Below are 26642 nucleotides of genomic sequence, written 5' to 3'. Positions count from 1 at the left end.
CACACACACACACACACACACACACACACACATGGGAGGAGCCTAGCAGCCTCATAGTTTAAAAATTGACTGATGAAGTAGTTCGCATATATAGGACTTAATCCGACACCCATCATGTGAATGGAAGCTGTGTTTCCCATTGGCTCGCTAATCCGCCATCAGATTCCTGAGATCTAGAATCCCACGATGGTAAAGACATGAACCCCCTACTCTGAATACCAGACGCTGATATCACTGAAGACCTATTAGAGGATTCAAAACCGCAGTCCTGATGTCATGATGACCACGTCCACCAGAGTTAATAAGACATGAAATATTCATTCATCAGATAAACACCGACATGCTCCGTATCTTCTGTGTGAATGTGCCGATGAATGCTCATCTTCATACCGAAACACCGTTTTTATTGGCTTTGCTGTTTGGTTGAGCTACTTCACAGTATTTCTTTTGAAGTGAAATACAGCGTTATGTGTACAGTGTGACAAGGCTATGTGATGCTCAATCATTTATGAACCATCACGCCACCGCTGATATTTCTTTTTCTTCATATATCAGCCGGCTTTTGTTCCTGCCATTATATAAATACCTGCTTTTGTTTGATCCTTTCAGTGAAAAGCCTTTGAAATGCACTGGAATTCCAACATCCAGTATAGAACTAGAACTATATATATATATATATATATATATATATATATATATATACATGTCATATTCTCCAGCATGCTTTTCTGGTGAAGTCGAGCGATGAAGCCGCTGAAGAGCTCGACTCTCGGCAGAGACGCGATGGATGTTTCTCGTGTGCTTTAGCATCATGTGATTTAACACACGCACAGATGGATATTATACCGTAACCTACATGAACGCACACATGCATGTTATTCTCATATGTGCACACATGGTTGCACTCACGCATGCATCAGCCTGCATGGAGCAGAGGAAGTACGTAACTGCCTCTCTCTCTCTCTCGGCCTTGCTACTGGTCTCTGTCACTGACGTGTACACACACACACACACACACACACACACACACACACACACACACACAATCGGTTTTCATGCACCAGCATACACTTAATTTTCCATCCGTCAAACACCAAAAAAACGTTGAATCTCTTTTTAATTTTCTCAGTACGTTGCTTTATATAGCTTAGACACACAACCGCACATGCACACACAGATAAAGACACACACACACACACACACACACACACACACACACTCAAACAGGACAAATGATGGGCATAAAGTGGCACATAGGGAGAGATAAAAATGTGGGAAGAATGAGACGGAGAGCGACAGTGAAGGAGGAGTGACAAGGAGGGAGGGGAGGGAGAGAGAGACAGAACGATACGATAAAAAAAAGAAATTGAGGGAGAAACTGCAAAAATCCGAGTGACAAAGAAGGAAAAGAAAAATGATAGTTGAGGAGAGAAAAGAGTCAAAGAGACTTGAGGACAGATGGATGGAAGAGAAACGCTGTCGGGGATGAAGAGCGACGGTAACGGATGAGTGACGGCTCCAGTGAAAGAGTCGCTGAGGAGGAGACAGAAATAGTTAAAAAGCTGTGACACTGACACGTTGAAAACAGGGTGACGAGGTGAGGCAGCTGTGAATGATGGGAGAAAAACAAACGTGTAGAAATATATATGTTACCGTGCACATTAACGATGTTTAAATTAACCAAATATTCCTGATGTGACTTGTGAAAAAGACACTTTTCCTAAGCTGTTAACTTGAAAATGAATATTCCAATTATTATCATCCTTTACATTCATATTCCATTTAACGCCGCCACCACGTCGTCATCGCCGCGGTAACTGAACTCCACGCCGTCTGCAGCTGATTGACGGGTCGATGTCCCAACATGTCGTTTAAAACATCAACACGACGGCAGCAGCTGCTCGTCACATTGATTTACATACTTTGTGTCAAAATGTGTTTTTGTCAAAGTTTTCCACTGTTGTTGGTTGACGTTATATCTGTTGATATCATCATCATCTCCATCCGACCAGAAATGTGGGATTTTCTTTCCGTGTCGCAAAGTGCATATTGTGAATGTGCTGTATACAAAACACACATTTATAATATTATTAATAATTATAATAATAATTCACATTCAGACCTCATTCAGATTCATATTCGGAAACATAGTAGAGTTAGGTTATGTTAGAAAGAAAGAGCCAGCTTTGGAAACATATTTTCAATTCTTTAATTTTAGCAGTAATTTTCTGTCCATATAAATAAAATGCTTTCTGTAATTTTAATTATGTTTCAAATTGATTTTCCTTCATGAAGTATTGGAGATTAATTTTCTACTCATTTAAAGAAGAACTTTGATGAAGTTAGAATCAAAACAACTTTCCAAGACATAATATTACACAGGAATGCGTCACACTGCTGCGTTCATCCACCTTCAAGTTAAAGTGCTGGCGTTTTGTGACCCAGACCAAGGTCACCGCCGTGGCGAGATCATTACAGCGCCGCGGCGTTCTGCCATATTGGGCAGCTGCTGTCCGACGGGGAGCGGCGCTCACTTTAACAAGTCCTGACATGAAGAAGCGTTCTCAGATCCCTCGGAGGCTCCGCCACCGATGTAGTTCAGGACTTAATTAGCCTTAATTAACGACCATCGGGAGGACGAGGTTCACCTCCACAATAAAAGCTCTTATAAGATTCATCGGTTAATGTTGTTAAAGAGAATCCTGGTCTTCAGATACTGGGAAGAAGGGAAACAGCTGGTCTGGTTGTGCTTGTATGATTGTTTTGGTTGACGTGGGGCGGATGGGTTTGCATGAGAGTCGGTTGAAAGCCCTGAAGCAAACATGTGGCTTCCTTGTGTGTGGCATGGGAAGAAACATGAATTCATTTCAATAACAAGATAATAGTAAGGCTGCACGGCGGCACCGTGAGATTACCCACACAAGTCACGACCCGCCGGCTTTGTAGTCGCGTAGAAAGTACCTTTCTGGACGGACACGACTGAGGTCAAGCTCGCCTCGGCGACGTGAGAGCCTGTGGTGATTGCTCTTCTGGAGAACTTGAAAAATCAGAGAAGAGAAAGTGTCAAAAAGGGGACTGAGAGGGAGAGAGAGCTTTGAGGAAAATGAGCCGTGCAACGGGCCGTTGGATGAGAGGAGGCTGAGTCGACGCCAGGAGCAGATGAAAGCCGGGGAAAGTGGCGTGGAGGGGCGAGAGATGAAGAGGAGCACACAACATGATGGAGATGAAAGAGGGAGAGGGAGAAAGAGAGTGGCGGGGGGGTGACAGCGGGTTTCTGAGAGAGGAGGCCGACCTTGAGGAGATGTGTGTGTTTGAGGGAGGTGACAACTCAGACTAAAAAACAGAGACGAGGAAAGAAGAGGAGAGGTGGAGTCGAGAGAGTCGAATGAGCCTGAGGGAAGGTGAGGGCGAGAGATAACCAGGAGGCGTATAGGGAGAGAGAGAGTGTCTGTTTGTTCTGTGGTTTCATTTAACGACATGTTGTCAATGTTTATTAGTGTTTCTTGTTCACTTTATATGAGCAACTGAGTCTTTAAAATGACACCTTTGAATCTCTGGAAACGTCTAAACTAACAGCCCTCTCTGTATTCATGGAATAAAACGCACACATCTGCTGTTATAACACTCTTCTGTAACGTTTCCCACCACATTCCTCAACCTGGCTGCAGGGATTTGAGCCTCGGCGAGGTCCAGGACTGATGTCAGCGTCGTTCTCTGGCAGAGAGGACTCCTGGCAGCGCCTCGCCCCAGCTGTTAGAGAACATTTAAAAAAAACACTCTTTTAAAAAGTAGATTTTCAACTGAAGCGCTCAGAAGACGGCGTTATGTGGACACACGGCCCTGGTTGGTTGTTAAGACCGGCAAAAGTCACATCTTCTGGATTTTAATGAGTTTAATTGCAATGAATTTGACAGAATACAGTGTGTGTTCCTGTTCCCAAACAGAATCATCCATTCAGGGCAAAAACCTGATACGGTTCCCCCTGATGAATATCCCATGACGGCTCAGGCGACCTTCAGTAGCCCTGAAAGGTCATGTGACCCCGCTGACCTTCTTTATGTATTTACTCTCCCTCACTGTTTGCACAGAACGTGTCCTCAACCAATCCCCACGGATGTGATGCACACACGATATAATCCCTCCGACGGGCTTCGGCAGACCCCCAAACAAACAATCAACACACCACGGGGAGAAAAAGCAGTTAGCAGCTGTTTGCTCGGGAAATTCCCTCTCGACCCCGTTACCAACGGAACGTCTCGCCTGTGGTGGTGTGTAGAAATCATCAAATATGGATCGGGAATATATAAACTTTGTGAAATCAACAGAAAAAAGGTTTGTTAGAATCCATGACGGAACAAATATATTGGATATCATGTTGTCGTTTCTAAAGATTCAGCAGCAACGTTTAACAGAAGCAGCAGTCCATGCTGGATAAACAGCTTCCTCCTGAAGAAGTAGTCCCTTTTGAAAATGAATGGGTCGATCGACTAGAGGAAGGAGAGGAAACATGTTTCCCCCTCAGCCTTTAAAGTGGGCGAACAAAGATTTGTCCCAAACAGAAAGAAAAACAAACCGTGTGCTTCACATTTCCAATAATGTGCTGTTTATTCGTCCCAGTGTCCTTGCAGGCAGAGCACTTACAAAATAAAAGCCTTTGGTAGAGTCCGAGGTTAGCATGACCAGCAGCTTCTCCGGCTCCTACGTGGATGGATAAAACGAGATGGCGTGATGCGTCGGGAAGGAGAGAGAGGAAGTAAATAAAAATGTAGTGTCACAGTGGACCGGGACCTGGAAATGGATAACCTGCTGCTGGTCTCTCTAAAATGTTCATTTTCAGTCTAAAAGCAGCTTCATTCTGTTGATAATTTAATATTATATATTCAGAATTCAACAATAATTATTACAAAAATAATTAAGTCAAGTAGAGTTTAGACATTTTTACGACATCTAACTCCTTCCACATTTCAACATAGTAACTTTGAATAAACAACATTTAAATCCTATTGAAACTTTTTAAGATAATTTTTTTTGTGTGAAGGTTGTTTATGTTCTCTGGTCTGGAGGATGAGACAGGATGGAGAGAAAGACGCAAAACAGCAGCAGGAGGCCAGTGGATGACGAGAACAGTAGATAAGAGAGGCAAGTGAAGGGAGAGTCAGTCTGAGGGCAGGGGGGGAGGGGGGAGAGAGGGGGGAGGGGGGCTGACGGCTCCAGTTGAGGAGATCCATCTGCAGTGTCTGTTGGTTCGACAGGAGAGAGACTGGAAACAGCTGGGGGCTCTCACTGTGTGTGTGTGTGTGTGTGTGTGTGTGTGTGTGTGTGTGTGTGTGTGTGTGTGTTACTGTCAACTGCCAACACAGGCCGCCTTGTGTGTGTGTGTGTTGCATGTGTGTTTACAGAGAGAGCGAGATGGGGGGCACGGCAAGGACAGCCTGAGATCAAACACACACACACACACTACCTGCAGATGCCCAGTCACAGCGGTTCTCTATATGTTAATATGATGGAGCTGTCATCACCAGAGAGAGAGAGGAATCCTGGGTTTGAATGGCGGCGGCGAGCAGACGGATTGTGTGATTTGGGGGCGTGGCGTGCCGGTACATGGCATCCTGCCCTCTGACCCCAGAGCCCAGCATCCAGTTCTGCTCCTCTCTCTTGGTTTCGGCACAGAGAGACTCTCCGTCTGTTTACGTTCTGCTCACGCCCGTCTCGCTGCCTCATCGCCGTTTTGTTGCCCGGCGCCGCCGAGGTATTATCCGTCTTGTTCTTTAATTCAGCTGTCCTTTAACACTCCCTTCTTCTTGTTCTGTTTTGCTTCGACACTGTAGATGTTGTACCTCCCCTGCGATGTTCCCGTCTGGGCTTCTGTTGATTCGAGGTGACTCAACGTGTCCCAAGAGGTCTGCGTTACTGGCTTGTGCAATATTTTATGAACCCGGTGGCAACCTCTGGTTCTGAAAAGTGAACGCTGAAGTGCCATAAAGTTGCATTCTGTCTACTGGCCATCAGGGGGCGACTCCTCTGGTTGTAAAAAGAAGTCTGATTGCATGGAGTGATTTATTATCGCCGTAAACATGAGTTTATGGTCTCAATCTTGAGTTTCAAGTCTTCTTCAGTCCAGCATGATGTTCATTTAGTACATTATGGTCCATTTACAGTCCACCAGACCAGGAAGCAGGGGATGCTTTAGGGGGCGGGGCTACCTGCTGATTGCCAGATCGCTATCAGGCTAAGAATGCAGTTTACTACTAAGATGATTTTAACACTTAGCTGTAAATGTTTCCAAACAGGAATCAAACTCTGCAGCATGAATTCGATTCAATGCCAATTTTCTGTTGTCATGTTAAATGCAAACATCTTTTTATGGTTGTTTTTGTGGTTTCTGATTATTGTGGTGCCAATTAGACGATGGATGAAAGAAATCCCAAACCTTCCGACTGAAGATCAGACAGCTTAACGTTCTGTTGGTGACTTTGACTCTGACATGTAATGAATCTAGTAGTTGATGATGCTCGTCAGCTAATTGCTCAGACACCCCGGACGCCGCTTCAACTCTTCCCTACGCTGCATCGGCGTGAGCGCTCTGTGTTTGAGTGTTATGGCGACTGACTGTAATGTGGATTCATGGGGAGGAGCCGCGTCTATAGGGGGAAATCACCTGCTCCATCAGTGGTTAGTCATCAGGGTGACTTCTTCATCTTCTGACGAATGTTGATTTCAGGTGCTTTTTAACTTTAAAAACTAGATTAATTATTGACGATGCCTGGAGGCAGAGGGCTGCCACAATATCAGATTTTCACTGCACGATCAGCGAGGCTCAAATATTATTATTATTATTAAGATAACAATATTACCACGATGTCTACAGAAATCTACTTGGCAAATACATTACAACCGTGTGTGTGTGTGGTTATGTTCATAGAAATGACACTTAATTATCTATATTTATATATTGTAAGTGTAATACATGTTACTTAATAGGCAATAAGGCCCTCATATGTCCTTATTAGATGCTTATTAACACATAATAAGACTAGATTTTTGTTAATAATTGCATTCTAAACATGTTGTTTTTAGATTGTAAGACATTTATAAACACATAAGAATAGTGTTAACAGTTAACAGAATGTTTATAACAGAATGTTATATAAATAAAGTTTTTTATATAATGGAATTATACATTATTCACAATCACATTTATTGAGTTTAAATAACTTGCCTATCATATCCTTTTTAAACTTTAACTTTATATAATTTTAAACTTATACTTAAACTATATTAAGAATAATACACACCTTATTTTGCATTTATTAACAGTTAACTAGGACAAGGACATTAATGTACATTTCATTTCATGGTTCATAACCAGTGTATCCCTAATTTAATTAATACACTTATATCTTCTCAAACTCACTTACATGAGCACTTGAAGCCATTTGGCTCCAGAGACCAATAAGGGACATGATTTCACTACGTATTAAAAAATGTATTGCCTTCCTAAAAGGGTTGAAGTGACACTAGATACGTATTGGATGTTAAATCTTTGTTAAAAGTGGGTACAGTTGTGAAGAATTAATAGTAATGAGAATAAACTGTTCCTGGAAACACTTCAAAGGCCTCCAATGATATGTTGACTCCACTAATTTAATTTCTGTTCCTCTTTTTGTTGGCGTTGTTCACCGTGCCGTTCCCCGACTCCGTGTCTCCGTCGGTAGCAGAAGCGTTAGCGCTGGTGAACGTCTCCCGATCTTTCCTTATTAATTTGTGTTCAGCCTTGTAATCCAGTTATTTGCCACTTGCTTCTTGTTCTGGCAAAAAAATAAATAAATCAGTAATTAGAGCTCAGTGCTTGGCTGGCCACATTACTCTCGTCTTAGTGTTTTACTGAAGAGCGCTTGTTAAAATGGACCGGCGTCGCTTTGAAATGAAATGAGCCAGATCCTCCCCCATTGTTGCAATCCACCGGTCTAGCTCAGTGATTCACTGTCTCTGCCAACCCAGGAGTGATGAATCACAAGTTGGTTTCTAGAAGGAAGGGAAACATGTATTCTGCTGGTAAAATATGGGTCAGACTCTGTGATGGATTTGTTTTGCTTTGTAAAAATGTCTCCAGCTACTCGGATACCTTAATTGACGAGTCAAAGTTATCTCAGGACACTTTACACATAAAGCAGGACTAGAACACGGTCATGATTTCATTTAATCAATGAATTCAGAGTCCCGACGTCACCAGGAGAACAGACTTTTAGGTAGAAATGAAATCATGCCGCAGGAGAGGAGGCAAATGCATGTCAGTCATCGCTAATGGGCTTTTAGCAGTGCTGCTAAACGCATCCCTTTGTTGTGTGAGTGGATGTAACGGCACAGAGACTGGCACTGCACTTACTTGGACAGCAGTCAGATCTGGAGCAAGTGGCTGAAGAAAGGCCTGATCAAAAATAGAGATCAGGAAATAGACACGGCCGTTCCCTGTGCCAGGTTGGCAAAAAAAGGGTGGAAAATGACAAAACGGAGCAATGCTACGTGCCAGGAAACGTAGTCGCAATGAATACTCGCGTTGATCAGGCACATTTGTAGCATAACTCAATTATTTGTCTCTCGTTGTTAAAAATAAGGTCTAATAAGGAACACATCCTCTCTTGAGTCGCCCCCTGATGGCCTTTGGAAAGAATGCAAGTTTAAGGCACTTCAGCTTTAGCTTCACTTTTCAGAAATGTGGAATGGAGGATGCCGCCTGGTCAGCAAATACAAGCAATCTGACCATCTGGAAACTCCTCATGGACACTTTCATGCAAAATATATAGATTTAAAAATGTATTTATTCATAAAAAAACAGCTTAATAACAAGTTATTAACAATTAGTATTATTTATTGCAGCCATAATCAGTTAAAACGTTCCATCAATGTGAGACAACCCCACTAAAAAATTGGTTCCTGTGCTTGTGTCCTTCATTAGTAGTAAATAATGGATAAACAAGTGGGAAAGGTCACCTCCAGACTGTCTCTATAGAGAGATTAATAAACAGAAGTGTGATTGATTACATGTAGTGAAGCAAGTCGTCTCTAAGGATCTCTTTCTGGGCACAAACTGTCATTTCCATGATAATTGAGAGTTTTTAAATTCCACAAGGACTCGCCAGAATTGACTGAATGTTATTGGTTTGTCATCCACGGCCGTTTCAAGTCGGGGCTTTTTGAGTTTGTGCTTTTGGTTTTCCGATGTGTGCTTCGACCTTAAGGGAACACGTGTTGTCGTTGCTGTCAAATCACATCGATCAGCCGATTGACTCCGTTTCCAGGATGGACAAGGGAGAGAACATGTGATGGTCTGCAGGAACTGAAGTGGACGTTTAAGGGCAAATATTGTACTTGTTTCAATCTCTAGATATCATGTAGTACATCCATAGTACCACTGCTGACTCAGCAAAGCTTAACAGCTGAATTGTGATCCACATTCCCTTTTTGAATCGTGAATATTCTCTCCTTTCTACCAATATTGGATAACCATCTTATTTGTTCCGAGCTAGATCTTTTATATATAGATCCTCTTCTCCTCTTTTTGAATAATTCCTTTTGATGAATCCCTCGCTGGCCTTTGATCTCGGCGGCAGAAAGCCGGCGTATCGAGCAGCCGAGGCACATCAGATAGCGAAAAGGCAAACTCTTCAATGGAGCTGCGAGGAGATCCACGCAGCCTTGATCAACAAGGCGGAGACATGAAAAGAAAATGCCTGTGCATGAAAGGAGGCGTGGAACAAAGGCCGTCGACACGGCCGCTGCGGATGCTTTTGTTTTGTAAAGATATGACGGAGACGTAGCGTTTAATTCAGCGCGGAGTACGGACGAGTGTCGCGCTTCACTTTCTCCGTCCTCGGCCTTTTGTCCGCCGCTGAAAAGGAGCGCGGCGGATCTGCTTCAAGTACAATTGCTCCGTTTGCTGCTCTTGAATATGCCGTTTCCCCTCCTCGTCCCGTCGATGCCGGCCGACTTCGCCGCTCACAAATGCATGTGCTTGTTGTTGTCGAACAAAAGGAGCTTGGAGTGAGCCGCCAAGGTGGGCCCTTTGAAAACAAGGACCTGACGTATGGAGCCTCTGTTCTTCACCTGCTGTTGGAGCTCTTGCTATTTAATGTGTAACTGAAGGACGCTGTGGGAACTCTTTCATTTCTCCACGATACACCCGGCCGTGTTTCCTGCTGCATTGAGCAGGAATAAAAGACAAACACAGAGCTGAACTTGTGTCTAACTTTGGTTCATCCATGAAGTTTATCAAGCTTAAATCTTCTACGTCAGCAGCTGCCTGCATTCATATTCATCAACGCTGTAATTATGTTATATATGGGGTGACACATTCTGAAATATCCTCAAATCTCATCACATAACTTTTTTTTTTAATTATGACTCATTAAATTACAAATTTACTATTGTATTATTATGACTTTTCTCTTGAAATATTAAGTCTTTTATGGCCTTTCTCTTCTATCACAACTTTTCCCTTGAAATATAATATTAAATCATATTAAATATGACTATTTTCTCATACTACGATAACCTTTATCTTGAACTATAATTAATTGATTCTCATAAATTGGTGGATTTTAAAAAATATATTATGACGCACGACTATGATTAACTTAACCTTGATTTATTTTCATATTTCTTTTTTTCTTGAAATATTCTGACTCCTCAGAGATATGTGAGAAATGTTTGGATTTGAATTTGCAGATATGAATGAATTAATGTATCCTTGAAGTGAAAGAGTCAAATCATTGGAGATTCGGGTCCTGCTGTCGGGAAACGACAGACCACGATGAGGACGAGTTTAACGGCGTCAGTAGTCATGTTCGTGGACCTGGAACCAGGAAATATTAATAGTATGATAGTTAGATGCCAAAAAGCCCATCCTCCTAAAGGTCTGTGACTCATTTGAGATATGATAATTTCCTCTCGGTGGAGAGAGGCAAACTAACGCCATGATTCACACGAGATGTCTGGAAAGCTTCTGAATACGATCCGTATCTCAGGGAAATTCTGTGAAAATCCCACGTAGCCGGGAGGCAAATCTGTTTGTGTGAGTGATTGTTGCGTGAGGCCCAATGTGGTCGAGGTGACGTTCACCTGAGGAGCGTTGTTACAGAAACACTATCAGCGAAGTGCTGCACTCATGCAAATAAGAACGTCTGACACTTAGATTGCCACCTGTTTTATTTTTGGTGATTTTCTCATGAGAGATAAATGGAGGTCTACCGGAAGACGTGGGAGTTGAAAGCCATATACACTACGCTGCTCTACCATTTCTATGGTGCAAAATAAGTGCACACTTACCACCTTTTCATTGTGATAATGGCTTTTCTGTGGGGGATTGTGAACCTTCTCAGGCTCTTGGGAATGAAAATCCTGCTTCACCTGTCATCAAAGTACAAGATGAATCCGGCTAAAGGTGACTTTTATACAGTCGAAGTCACAGTTTCAGAAAGAATAGTTACTAATCAATACCTGACCTCATTATCTGGGCTGCTAATTCATGGTATTCAAAAATCAGAGCCCAGCACATCACTTTTTGAAATTCAATGGCAAAAAACGTATTCAAATGTTATTAATTGCCTTCCTTTTATTAACTTATGTGAAATAACACATTTGAGTGATCCCACCCGAGGAAGTGAAACAAATGTTTCATTGGGCCTCGATGAGATGATGTGAGTCAAACTTAGTTTTTTCACAAATTCAGGACTTTTGTTAAGTATCTTAGCGTGTAAAGAACGTCCAAACGTTAGCGTGGTGTTGGTGAACACATTTCAGAGAGCTGCCGTTTCTCCCGGGACGCGCCTGGTGGTCTGATTAATCGTCTCACCGTTACATTTCTAAGATCTCTTCCCACTCGTGGAAGGCGGCGGTGGCGGAGCGGAGGCAGTTTGAATGCACATCGGGGAGCTAATCACACACATAATTTATCAACAAAGCACCAGTTACACATTTGCAGAGATTACTGAGGATGCTTCCAGTTGAGACAAACTTTTCCAATTTCCCGTTTAAATTCCTCCGAACGGCACCGAGGCCTTTTATCACATATGCTGTGAGAGCTACGATCTAATCAGCCAAAGACCACAAGCTTTCAGTACCAATTAGAGATAATTCAAGGTCACTGATGTGGGCGAGGCGATCACTCCTGCAGTAATGTGAAAAGTTTTTTTCAAGAATCGGGGGCAGGTTATCCTTTTTTTGCACCATGTATCTCACGGAGTTTATTTAATTTCTTTTATCTCCAGCAGAGGTGAGCCAGGAGATTATGGTCTCGGTGTGTGTGCACATCTGTCTGTCCACAGTGAATCTCACATACTGGACCAGTCGGATATGTTTTAGAGCTCATTTATGACTTGAAACAAACCATTTTAACGATAGTTTTATATCCTGTGTAGCATAAACCAGCTGATAAATAACTTTATCGGATCGGTGCTTATTCACTGAAACACGATCCAGCTGTTAGTCGGTATCAGAGGCGTTTCTGATGTTGGTATTGGAACATCTCGTACAAACCAAACCCATCCTCACGGCCAAGGCGTGACATAACATAACACCGATGCTCATTTAGCATGTTAGCGTTGGTATGAGACACACCTACCAACTGCATTGTGGGTAGAGCAACTGAAGTATCTCTTTGACGCAAGTCTTATTCAGCTCAACAATTCTGACATTTCCAGTCTCTAAAGTTTTGAAAAGAAAGGACCCGAAGTATCCAATCACTCGAATGATTCGTGAAGCGTTTCTTAGTCAGAATGTGAGCGTTTCAGTGCAGAACAAACATCATGTCAGCTCGGTCTTAAATGAGCTTCTGTTTATTTTGCCTTTGTTTGTTTAATAAAGCCACACATTTTTTCTCGTCCTTCATAATCTCATTCACTAGCAGCCACAGCGGAGGAAGCGTCTACTATCCTTCAACTATTATAAGCTCACATTTCGTGGCAGAAATATTGATGGATTGAGATTCAGATTCATTTTTTTTTTTTTTGGCTTTCCATCATCCACCTTGATTTTTTCAATGGTCTCATTTCAGAATTGCAGCTGTATTAACTGTGAGTGTGAAACCCAAGCTGTCTCCGTGACTAATCTCCTCTTTCCTGTCCCTCCACCACATTGTTGGTCTCTGTCCTGGAACTGAAAAGCCAACGCAGGATGCCGTGATTATGGGCTATCAGTGACAGCTAGACCAGCTCTCCGGTGTGCGGTGGACGGGCTTCACTTGATGCCGTCCCTCCTCTGCTGCTTCCTCTCTTTCCCGTCACATTTGAAGGATTATATCTGCTTTATTTTTATGTGTGAACGTCATCAACGTCAGCTGTTAATAGGTGTTGACCTGTTTAACGACTGTACTGTGTGAAATACATCAAAGTCCACAGTGATGGATGTGATTCACTCACGACTATTAACCGTAAAGAATAATGATGTGATGAATGGATGAACTGATATTCTTCGCCTACTGAGACTTCTAATCCAGCTGACATAGGGTGAAGGAAGAGACTGTTGAAATCAATACTTTTATGGATCAGCTGATTACTTGTGTGAGGATGCAGCTTGTAGTGTTGAACTCAAGGAGCGTTTCCAACCGCCTCCGCGTCTTTTTAAGCTCATTGTTTTGTTCTTACAGTCTGCAACTTCACCGTTGTGCTTCTCTTCCATCGCTTTCATCAGCCTCGTTTTTTCCAACGTAAGCAGATCGACACTGTTAGCAACTAGCTTGTAAACATTTAACGGAGACATATCAGATCAGAACGTTGTTCTGCTGTAGTCGACGAGTCCAACGGGTTTACAAGTTTGCCGTATCAACTTAAAATGACAAACTATTGTCTGCACAGCCTGTTTCCGCTGCAAACACGTGACTCGACTATATTGTGGATGACCCTGATGAAGGCGTTACGATAAAGTTGTTCTGTTTACTAAAAGTGCTGCTGGAGTTTTGACCCACGGGGGACGACATTGTCTCTTCATTCTCTGATCGATTTGAGATTGAGGGCTATTTTGCTGATGTTTTCTTAGCCCAAGTTATGAGACAATGCATCATTTGCATATGTAAACATAACTTTTCAGAAAACTTGTATTTATGGAATTAACCAATAAGTTTTTCCTGAGATGTCTCTACTTGGACCAAACTTTCCACTCTGATTTCCGTCCATATTCCGAAGGTTTTCACTGAGGGGTTGGTTCATATATCATTCATAACCTGATTTATACACCATTTTATTCAGAATTATGGAGAAAATAGATTTGTCTTTTTGTTGGCTGTTGACGGTATTTTCTGGTTTATAGAGTGAAACGAAGAGTTTCCCTCTGTATAAACCTTTTACTCTGATACGTCAACAGAATAAATGTTTTCTATTCACAACACTGTGAGTGAAAAGCAGTTAACCCTCATGTTCCGGCAGGTTCTACCAACACGGATGTCCTGTCACTACCAGATGCCCATCTAGATTTGTGTATATATGAGTCTCTTCAGAACAGATTTGTCTCGAGTGTGAATGTTTGTGATTTGTGTCACGGTGCAGCTCAAGTATATTTGACCCGATAGGATTTGATGTCACATTTTGGGGTATTTCTTCAATTACTGCGTAACATCTGGGCTTAAGTTGAATTTGTTCACAATAATAATGGTCTCTGAAATAATTTGATAATTTGAGATGAAGAAAAGAAATCAAATTAGCTCCCTCATATATTGCTGTCATGTTAAACTGATTCTCCACGCTGCAGCTTTAGCTCTGCGGATTCATTAATTCGTTCCATTTTAGCGTCTGACAGCTGTTGGGAATAAAAGCTGATTTAACTGACGTGGTGACAGGCGGGCAAAAAAGGAACCCTCAGAAGAAACAAAGCAGCCGTGGATCGCTGGCCTCTATAAGTGTGTTATTTGGATGGCGGCGTGCATGAGTGTGCAGAGCACCCCATCAGCATATTCCTCACGCTCGCGCTGCGTGACTGTCTACACGGGGAAGCTCAGCACAAACAGGCAAATGCCACGAGCCTCTAAATGTCAATTAACTGTGATTCATCTCTCTGGTGCATTGGGAGGGAGGCGGAGTGCTGCCGTTCGTTTAACCGCCTCTCCTCTTTGATTCCCCACTTAACGTTGGGCTGATGCTCCGATCTGCGGCGACTTCTACGCTACAATAAGCTGCAAATTGTCGGGTCGTCGGGGGCTGCGAGCAAATAATAGAAAAAGGACTGAAAGATGAGGATCATCGCGGTGCGGTGACATCAATCTCCGTGACAAGGGGAGCGTATGTGTGAGAGAGAACAAAACACAACACGGAAACAAAGTCGACAATTATCGTTGATTTCACGGGGCCGATGGTTCAACTCCATCAGCTGGAGAAAGAAGAAACACGAGAGCACTTGAATGTGGATGAAGAGGCAGGATGCACATTTACAGCAGGTGTGAATATTTCCTCGCCATTGAACTTTGGTTGTTTCACTTTCGGCGTCCTTTTATTACTTTGAGGATTGATTTGAAGGATCTCACCGGCTCTTTGGAGCCTTTATCTTTCCATTCAGGAGCGATAATAAGCTGGGTTGCCACTGGCAACCACTTTGATGAATTGGCAAACAATTCTTGACCTTTAACTTGACATCAGTGGCAACCCATTTTTTTAAATGTAAGAACATAGGGATTCATAAATACAGAATTACATACAAATGAATGCGTTTGATTTTTGTTGCAGTAGATGATTGAAATTTCGGCGTTCAGTCGGAAGCAGACAACGTGCATCGCTGCGTTTACTCACGTGTTCATCTGATTTTAGACGAAGCAAATTAGGTTGTTTGACTGTAGCGTGAAAATATGCATTTACATATTACACAAATATACACAAACCCTCTCTGTAATCTCGAGAAACGTCAAGACATGAACCAGGTTACCTAAAAGAACCGGTCTTCTATCATCAGACAGAAGCTTGCACACAATGCATGCTGGTAGATGACGGCGCTGCCTCAGTGGACTACATTTACCATCAACACTGATCAGACCTTCACATTAAAGGTGCTTAATTGTCCCTTTAGGTATCTGGAAGGCTGAAGCTTTCCAGCTCAACCAATGAAACCAGTCCAGATGATGGTTTTCTGTAGTTCCACAACACCAATGAACCAGTTGATCAATTTTAACTCCTCTATATGTGTTTTTGCGTAGATGCTTGACTCTTAGAATAAAATAGAGCCATCAAACACCCAAGTGCCAACTTTTTTTTTTTGCGAGCAAATTGGTCTTAAAGAGTTGGTCCTTAATCTTCCTCCCGTCTTCATGCCGTCGCTGTGAGCCGGCTCGGCCTCCGCGGGACTCTTTGGATCCCGGGCCTCTGAGGGAATGAATCATTTCTGATGCGATCTCATGCTCTCTGCTCTTTTCACTCTTCCAGTGTTTTACTTTCCCCCTCATATCTCTCCATGACCGTATCTCACATCTCTACTCCGTGGCCTCCTTTCATTCTTCTCCTCTCTGTCTGGTGTTCAGTCATCCCTCTTCATTTCCTCCCACAGCAGCTCCATCGCTCTCCTTCTTTAGTCCTTTAGTCGCTTTACTTTAGAAACCTTCCTGCTGAATTTCTCCCTGTGTTGCTTTTATTCTGTCGCATTTATCCTCCACCATGACTTCTTCTTCATATTCCTCTCCTTTCTCCGCCTGCTTTCACAATCCTCCAGCATTTCTTTTTCAGTGTTTGGCTTTTAGCCTTTAACCACCTCCGTTTTTCTCTCGCCATCGTGCTCTATTTTTCTCCCCGTCGCTGTCGTCATTATTTCCTCCTGCGTCACAGAAGAGATGTCATCGACCACGATGAATAACCCAAAGCTTTTTGGGATTCGTGGCTGTGGTCGGACTGTGTGTGTGTGTGTTGTGAGTCGTGGGAGTCGTGTGTGTGTGTGATTGGGGGAGGGGTTTGGGAATCGATCGGCGTGTGCACGAAAGCAGACGGAAGATGAACTTTTGGTCCGTTGCTGCTTCTCTTGTTGATTCAGGCCCGTGGAAAAGCTTGTCGGACAGCTTGTCGTCTGCTCCTCTGTGTTTTCATGTCTGTGCATGAGTGTGTCGTTGTTACAGTGGGAATGGATGACTGGTTTCACGGCCCGGCGTCTCCCTCGGGGGCGGGACTCATATGCAATCACATTACAAAAAGATTCTCTGATTTATGCATGCACACACACAGACGTTCGGTAATCTCACACACACACACACACACACACACACACACGATCATGTTTCCGTCACTATGGAGCACATTACATTGAATTACATTCACTTCCTGGAGAAAACAACCATTACCGCTACTATCCTAACCTTTGACCCCAGAGAAATAAAGCAGCAGTAGGAGGGACATTTATGTAATATTTGACTAATGCTTACATTTTATTTCAACTGACTGTAAGTGATTTGTTGCATATAACACTCTCAATCTCACTCGCTGCTCTGGAGAAGGGCAAGCTGCCGCTAGCTACATCGCTAACTAGCTATCTAGCTAACTAGCCAGAGCTGCAACAACACTTTCCATCCGCCATTTTTCTTTCGTACTCGTCCAATGGCAACACTTCAATGTCTCATTCTACTCCTTTTCTGTTTCTATGGACTCAACAGTTGCCTTGGCACGTGTTGTTTGCTTTCCTACGCTTTTAGGAGCAGAACATGTTTTGAAGTGGGATAGCACCGGATGACGTAATAGTGTTTCCTGCAGGACTTTGTGAGCCTCTTGTGGCTTTAATTAGCCTTGTTAAAGTCTCCACTTAATATCATTAGTGAAGGCACTACAGTATCTGTCGTGGTAAGCAGGTCGTAACCGTTCAGCATCCGTTCTGCTCCTATTCTACTTCTATGACGTACCCAAACCTTGTGAGTCCTCACAATGTCATTGTGTAAACAGATGTATGTCCCCACACACACACACACATTTCTTTAAGCATATGCTTTAACACACAATAGTCTCTCCTGCACACATGGGCGGACACGTGGGTGCATACATGCTGTAAATCCAAAACAACACGACGTTCCCTGCAGCGCACACAAACAAACACACACACATTTCACATTGTTTGTTAACGTGACGATGTGTTCCAGCTGATTCGCCGACTAAACCCCAGCCAACCCGATCACCTCTATGCTGCGGCATGTAACATATTGTCCTAATCAATCCCTCGCACACTAAGAGGCTTTTTGACTGGAACCACCCGGGGCTAGCTCGTGGTTAGCGAGCGCTTATTCCCCTTTTTTCTTGCTGAGAGAGTGAGAGGCTGGCTCCCCACAAGAGTTTTATCTTTCCAGGCACAGAAAGCCTGACTGAGAGGGCGGGAGGGGAGGCGGTGGAGAAAAGACCTTGGTGGGATTTGATCCCAGGTCGGCAGGGGGTTCATGGCAGGGGTCTGGATCACGGCATGAGTGCCAAGCAGACAGCCATTAAAGAGGCAAGGCGAGGAGCGGGAGGAGAGCAAAGCACCATTATACGCCGGAGTTCGGGAAGTGAGCATCGGGAGGTTTGAAGATGAAGCCCATTGTAGCAGAATGACTCGAATCAAAGGCACGAAAACAATCAAAGAGTCTTTAAAATGTCCCTTGATTGAATGTGGACCTTGCCAAACATTGAGCTGCTGGACTTGGACTAGATTACATGAGGAAGGATTACAACTTCTCTGTTTTGCTCTCTGATCCTCCCTCTTTTTGTTTTGTACGCGTTCTCTCTTTGAGGAATTGTCTCTCGTCCTCCGTTTCCTTGGTGACAAGGATTACAAGTTCATTAAAGTTCATAGATTTCGACAATACATTAAATGTAATTTAGAATGTAATATGATGTTATTTCTATATGGCAAACTGAGAGCTGCACGCGACTCTGATCCAGATAGAAAGAGGCTTCTTGTTTTTATTTTATTTATTTCAAAAGGTTCAAAGAGATATAAAGTTGTTACCTAGAACCATATAGGGTTCTTTTACCTGGGAGAAGTTATAACTGTTCCACCTGGGACCCTTTCAAAGGGAGCATTAAGGGTTAGACCTTGAACCATCTGGTTCCACCCAGAATCCCCTATACGAGGTTCTACAGAGAATTCTTCTATAGTGTAACGGTTCCATCAAGAACCCTCTCGAGATTCTATCGAGTAGTAGCTCCACCTACTAAGGGTCATAACAAGAACCCACAGATAGAGTTCTGCTGAAAACCCTTTCATATTCCAAGGGTTTCATCTAGAACCAACCCAGGGGGTTCTACCGAGAACGCTTTTATATTACAACCGTCACAACCGGTCCCATCGCTGCTCTCGCGTCTTCACTGTGTTTAATGCTCAACAAAGAGTTCCAGCTTCCTTCCACTGAATTTGAAAGCTGCTGAAGGAGCGCGGTGGAGCTGCGGTGGTGTTCCTCAGGGCTCAGCCCCTAGCGATGCCTCCTGGTGGACAAGCTGTATTGTAATGAGGACGGCCTTGCTGAAAGAAGCTGGCTAAGACTCTGCCTCAGGCTTGTTATCAAAGGCTCATGATTCAATTGTTATTTCTTTCTGTCTCTCGGAATAACTCTCATTTTCTTTCTTAATTCCTCCTCTCTTTCACTTTCCTTCACGTTCTCTCTAAACTTTGTCTGGTTGGTCTGCTCTCATTCTCTTAAATGGTTGAACAACGGTGTTCTTTTAACAAAGAGCAAACAGACAGGCTCATGCCTTTATAAAGAGTTACTTACATTGCTAGTTTTCAACAATAAAGGACTATAATAATGAGGATTATATTGAGGATTGTGTCTGTGTTGAGTCCAGATCTGAGGTCCCTGTGGTGTTCCAGGTGGTCCAGGTGGTCCAGGTGGGCGGACATCCTGGTTGCTCAGGAGAACTTTGTTTGTAAAACATGTTTCATCAGCCTGATTTTAGATGTTGCCAAAAAATCTCTTGCTCAATCTCCGTTTGTTCTCGCTCCCCTTTGAGTCCTGGTTTTGTGGATGATTCATGATCCCCCTCTTTGTCTCTCTCTCGCCCCCCCTCCAGGTATCTGGGCTCAGAAAGTGCGAGTGGAGGAGGAGGTGGAGGCGTATCCCACAGAGTCCGTTGATCTCCGCTGTGAGTTTATCGACGGAGGAGGCCGAACCAAACTCACGCAGGTAGGAAGATGAAACACACCGTCTTATATTGTTTTTAACGACTGAAGTTCAGAGATGCTGCGTCATTGAATGCCACCGAAGAACCAGATGCTTCTAATTCTACCGAGGACAGAGTCCTTCATTCAGAAGATTTTTAAGTGTGTCTGCTCGACGCTCCTAAAATACCCACAGCCCTTTGTGCTTGATGTGTTTACTGTCCCCCAAATTTGAAGCCGTCTGCTGAAATCTGTGTCTGAGTGAATTTGAGGCCAAAAAATGTGCCGTTCCAGTTGCACAATACTCAGAAATATTTGAACTAAAATACCTCATTTCAAAGTTTGTTGCTCGTTACAGAAGCAACAAACTTCAGAACTTACCTTTTTCATTCAATAGGGTTCTTGTTCAAGGTAACGTTAGCACGCCATAGTCAACTTCAATCATAAATAAACTTCATTTTTCTAAAAAACTAAATTGTGGTGAGTGTAAATGCTGAGTGACTTTGGGAAAACCACAAGCCACAGTGGCTAGTCAGCATGAAGGTTAATGTCAAGGCCTGTTTATAAATGTCAACATGCTGATATCCGTCAACAGTGAGCAGATTGTGTTTCTGCAGCAATAAGCAACGAAAATCACCCTAAAAGTTTCTGAGTTCGACTCACAGATGATCTCATTTTAACTTTTGACTGTTTGGAAGTCGATTTATTTGAAGAAACCCTGGAAGACAACTTCTCTGACAACAACATTCACTGTTCTGATGGCAGAAATTACATACAAATATGCTATTTTCTCCAGAATCTACATCCAGAAACTCCCACTGACATCTGATTCACTAAACGTCCATCTTCCTTCCCAACCTCCCATCGTCTCTGCTTCCTCCCTCCCGTTCCTCCAGATGTCATAAATATAATAGATGTTTGCTAAATGCGTATTGATGACCTTTATTCCCTCTGCTTCCCGCTCGACCACTTTAGGAGTTTGCATTTAATACTGTCACGTCGAGAGCTGAAGAGAAAAGAAAATCAATTTGGCACAACATCCCGGTATTCTCCCTCGCGGTGGAGTCTCATAACAGCCATGGCAGATATCAATATTATTTTTCACATATCAGGACTCATAAAGCAGAAATCACTGTTAGATGACTGTCAAGTAATGCTCTTTCAAACGGAGAGAGGAGACAGATCTTGCAATAGATTCCTGCTGACGCTGACAGCGTTAATTCACTTTGACAGTTTGCTTCTATAAGTAAAATTATTTTTAGAGCTTCTAAAAAAAAAAAAACAACAGCAAAGATTGCAATACTTGTGGAGAGAAATGTCAGACATTAGTCAGACATTATGGTCCGTGCATCTGACCCGCGTCATAAATACAGGCTAAAATGAAAAGGCCCCACAGCTTAAAGGTTGAGGTGGTGATTCTATTCAGAATATATATATATATATATATATATATATATTTCTTGAAATCCTCATAACATACCGATAGCAGTGAATACATTAAATGATCTGACATAAAAACATCTCAAAAGTGTAATCTGTGGCCGTGGCAGGACTGTAAAAACCTCGTCCAATCAGAAAAGTTGGGCCAGAGAAAATAATTGGACGGCCTGCCTGTCTGTCAATGCCTACTTCCTGATTGCTGCACTCGTTTGGTGTTCTGGGGGCGGGGCTTTGAACAGAGGTCTGAACGAAGGGGGCGGGACTTTTTCGGTTCGGCGATGCATTCAAAGTCTCCGTGTTTTTTCCAAATTACCTACTATGCCTTTAATTGAATCTAAGGCAACATTATTGTTCTTGTTCTGTCAAACCTTTACTGTTGTTTGGGGTTATCATTAGATTAGATCATTTTTGAAAGAGCTCCTTGGCGTTCATGTATCTTATTAGATACATGAACGTCTGGTTTTAATTTGAATCACCTGAACTTGTCCTCACACACACTGTGTTCCAGGTGTCTTGGATATGGGAACCCATCGACGGCCAGAGGGACAACATCGCGGTGTACCACCCCATCTACGGACAGAGCTTCCCCAACCCGTCCTTCAAGGACCGCGTGGTTTTCCTTCACAACAGTCTGGAGAACCCGTCCATCAGGATCTCTGACCTCAAGATGTCTGACGCCGGCCGCTACACCTGCGAGTACGCCACCTACCCTTCTGGAAACGAGCAAGGGACGACCACCCTCGTCATGCTCGGTGAGTGGAGAGCTAATATCAGGAACCTCGTTCCGCTGAGAGAAACAAGGAGCGGCTGTGTATTTCAGATAAAGCCGAGAACTCTCTGAGTTTTATCTTAAACGAGCGTAAAGAGTTAGAGAACTAAAAGGTCGACAATATTTAAACTTTTCTGGGGAAAAAAAGATGGCCGTGCTTCAAACAGACTTTCAAATGCTGTTCTGCTACATGGGCCTTGACAAGTGCCTCCCCGGCCATCTGCTTATCAATGCCTTCGATAAAAGAGCTCCCATCAGACCCGAACCCTTAGAAGAAGCAATTTAAAGCATTCCATGAGGATTCTGGTCGGTCCTGGTGCAGAATGGAAAAACCAAGGAGATCCGTGATGAAGATTGAGATTGTAAAGTAGAGCTAACATGACTTTTCTTGACATTAGTGAACTTTGCTTTAGTAAATAAATAGATTATTATTATCATATTAGAGGAAGTACCTGAACCCAGGTTATTGGGGAGTTGAGATTAAAAGAAAAATGGAGTTAATGTGGATTTATTTGCTTCCAAAGGTGCGATCCAGACGTTACAAGCAAGTAGTTGACCTTTGCTGCAATAACCCGCCGTTACATCGTCACTTTTGTACACTTGTGCAACATCGGGGTCGACCTCTAATGTGACCTTTTTAACATAATTGAACACTTAGAAATTTCCGTTTAATTAGACGTAGATCATTTTGGCCAAATGTCTTAATGAATCACTTTTGAGGACCCTTAGTGTGATAATCCGATGAAGGCAATTAGCATAATCTCTCCATCCACTGCATTTAAATGTACCCATTAGCAGTTAGCAGTGGTGGGCTAGCACAGGAAATCTGACTTTTATTTTCACTCCACAGTCGGCACACTAGATGTGAACAAATAACTATATTTAACTCTAATTCAGAGGTTTTCAAACTTGAGGCAAAAATCCTTGCGAGGGCAAAGATCCTGCGTCGGGTCAAAGAGGCGACTTGTTTTCTGAAAACAACAGGAAGTCGGTAATTGTCGCTTGGCCTTGTGATTTGGCCGCTTATCAACACAATCAGCAGCAGCAGCATCGCAGCTGCTGTTATGCCATTTTCTCTTTTGTTGAATTACTTGCACAACATGGTGTTGTGCGTTGTGTTACCATGGTGAAAAAAGTACAGCATGATACTTGCCGTTACATGGTCACTTTTGTACATGAACGCACCGTCGGAGTCGACCTTAATTGACCTTTTTCACACTTGAAAGTTCAGTTTAATTAAACTTAGATCTGTTGGTCTGAATTAATAACTTTTTGAGGACCTTGAATGTGATAAGAAGGAAAGAAGGAGATAAGATATGTGCAAGTAGTAAACGCTTAAAAAAAGAAAAGAAAAAAAGGTAAAGTCATAATCCAGGTTTGTTTAAAACAGTATTGTGTTATTAAAAAAAAAAAAAAAAAAAAGTCTGTAATGTAATGTAGTTTCAAATACTCGTGTGCAGGCGTTATTGCACAATTTGGACAAAGTAGATAGTAATTAGTTGGGTTTAATGACGCCGCTGAGCAGCTGCGTCTACGTGAAGCAACAACATGCAGCAAAAAAAGTCTTTTTCCATCTGTTAGCAACGCGTCGAGTGCGTCGAGGCCCATTTTGAAACATGCAGACAAAGAAGCCAAATCATTTTAAAGTGTGGCAGTTGTGTCTGAGTGGGTGGTGTCACATGTCCTGCTCTGATTAAATAATAGCTAGAATAATACGGAATTGACTCGACACACCTGTTAGCGTTTATTCCCTGCACACTCCCGCTTAGCAACAGGCTGAAGCAAACATTTAATCCCCGGGACGTGAAATCTGAAGAACTGCTAAAAAACCTCAGTGTCTTGATTTTCAGAAACCAAGAGGTTTAGCTGCTGTTACCGGGGGACGCGTCCTGTTTGTAATGGGAGACAGCTGGTGTTATTCATCCACCCACGTGTCCTCCCGTCTCCCAGAGTGCTGCTGCCTGGTGTCTCTCGCTCCCGTTTACAGCACGGGGGAGACGCCATGCTTGAATGTGAACAACAGTTCGTTGTATGGGAGTGCTGTGCTTACAGTATATGGCGCGTAGCGTCGGCGGTCGGACGATTAAGAGCTCGTACAGTCGGAGAACGTTGTTTCAGTTATAACAATAAATAGTAATAGTGTGGATGTAGCCTTCGCCACCTTTATCCCCTCGGCCTCTAAGCAGCATCACTATACCATTTATCGTGATACTCCATGCTGCGATACTTTAATCGATACACTGGTGCCAAATTCCGATATACATTTTTTTTTAATCACTAATTTTGTATTATTTTATCTTTATTAAAACATGCAGATTCCATGCGTTTCGCCTATTTTTCCCGATCGTGATGCGTATCGTAGATGAATTCTTGCAATATATTGCGATATCATCGTTATCATCGTGGGGATAATATAGTGACATCATCTTATCGTGAGTTACTCTACTCTACAGTTAATATGTCTCCTCATAATAATTTGTGTAAATTGCTGCTGAAGGGAGAATGGAAAGCAGCTTGATGCTCATTTGTTGGCACCTCGGATCCGGGTCCGTCCGCTGAGAGTCACCATGGACACACAATGGGAGGTGATAGTGAGAATACATCAATTACAGCACCACAGGTACTGCAGGCAGTGTGGCTCATGAAAAGGAAATGCTTCACAGTTCCTTTCCCGTCTTCCCCTCTCGTGGCGTTTTTCTCGGTGAACCTTCGCGCTCCAGAAGCTTCTCTCACACAGGAGACGCAGAACTTGGCCGTCTGGCAGAGAGAAATCGCGATTTTCTGGCGGGCTTGCACACGGATGTGGGCTAAGCCTCCTAAACTGCTGCTGCTGCTGCTGCTGCTGGCACAAAGCAGAGGTAGTCTGGGAAATACCTGCCGGAGAGCTCCCTGTCTCACTCGCTCTGTTGTCTGGAGTTACAGCCGTTGCCAAGCTCTCTGGGACGGATTCTGCTAAACGTAAATGCACTTGGCGAACTAAGTGCGCCTCAAAGTCACTGGAAGCCGCTCGTATTTTATCCCTATTGGATATAGAATCCATATGAGCCAATCACATTAGACCTTATTGAATCCGCAACTGCTGGCACCCAATAATATTACCTTTTATTGGATATAGAAGCACCGGCAACCGGGTCAGATCACAACTTATTTAAGTGTGAATACATAATCCTGACAGCCAATCGTATTATGACTTATTGGATACAGCAGCACTGCTGGCCAATCGTATTACCACTTATTGTGATGTGAATAAAGAAGCGCTCACTTGGCAGTGAATGATAAAATATGGTCCTGGATGGGGATCTTATAAAATGGAAGGTGGCCAATTATACCTCATCTTATTGGATATAGTGTAGCCAGCAGGATGGGAATACTACAGCAGGTGAGGGGGAGTCTAGTAGCCTCTTAAAGGGGCTTTTATGGTTGAATTTGAAGATGAGAGTCAAAGGTCAGAGGAGTGGACTTCAGGAGTCCACCCATCACCAGAGTGGATAAGTGGCAGATTGGAGTGTGGCTTGCTGTGTGGACACACACCATGTTGTGTGCCTTATAATAAAAAAAGGGCCTTTTCTGCTCCTTTCCTGTTTCCTACTAGAACATGTTCACATGCTTTCTCATGATCCAACCAGAGAAGAGCAGATTTGTACACCAGCAGTTCGAGGTCAGACTTGCAATTTTGTAAACAAAATCCTTACTATTTTCTACAAATTACCATCATTATGTCCATAACATTACCTTGTAATGAGAGGGAAAGGCCATTATGACGACTCCATCAGGAGCTCTGCTGAAGTGATTAACCTTCCCAAACAAAACATACCCTGCATTTACAGCCAACAAGGCTCCTCGACCTCCAAACAAACCTGGTTATATGGAAACTCACATTTATGTAAGATGTCTATAGAGCTAACTGTTGTGTATCTGATTATAACCGCTGCCTTAAGGCCATAATACTGAATCTATTGAAGATTTCTGCGAAACATAAATATTGCTCAATGACGTATCCAGAATACCAAAGACACTTCTTATATACAAGCACCGGAAAAACATGTCTGCAATATAAATGCATGATTATGAAATTACCTCTCTGGGAGATTTTATCATCAAAATCCAAACAGGATCTTTCTTTTTCTGGTTCATTTTCGAAGGCACAGTTTTATGCTCATTATCTTGAATAAATAAAACAATATTGAACGTTCATGCATCCATTGATTGTATGGAAAAGTGTCAAAAGGAATGTTGCATATTGCAGCTTGCATGTTGTAAATCTGGTGAAACTGTTTCCTGGTTAGCCAGGTTTCAAACTTTATCTGTGAACTTGTTAGCAAACATATCATTTATTTATGGAATAATTCTATTATGG

General features: G+C 42.9%; 1 protein-coding gene across 2 annotated transcripts in view; it reads left to right on the top strand.

Annotated features, from left to right (window-relative positions):
* pvrl2l (PVR cell adhesion molecule related 2 like) overlaps positions 1 to 26642 on the top strand; it is a 237039-nt gene that overhangs the window by 81452 nt on the left and 128945 nt on the right. For both annotated transcript variants that reach the window (XM_084031653.1, XM_084031652.1), the window contains exons 2-3: positions 19989 to 20101; positions 22025 to 22268. In XM_084031653.1, the coding sequence (XP_083887779.1) occupies positions 19989 to 20101; positions 22025 to 22268 (357 nt within the window). The remainder of the gene's footprint in view (positions 1 to 19988; positions 20102 to 22024; positions 22269 to 26642) is intronic.

This window comes from Eutrigla gurnardus (genome assembly GCF_963514095.1).
Source record: "Eutrigla gurnardus genome assembly, chromosome: 17".
Taxonomy (NCBI): domain Eukaryota; kingdom Metazoa; phylum Chordata; class Actinopteri; order Perciformes; family Triglidae; genus Eutrigla; species Eutrigla gurnardus.
This window is presented reverse-complemented; position numbering and strand designations above follow the sequence as displayed.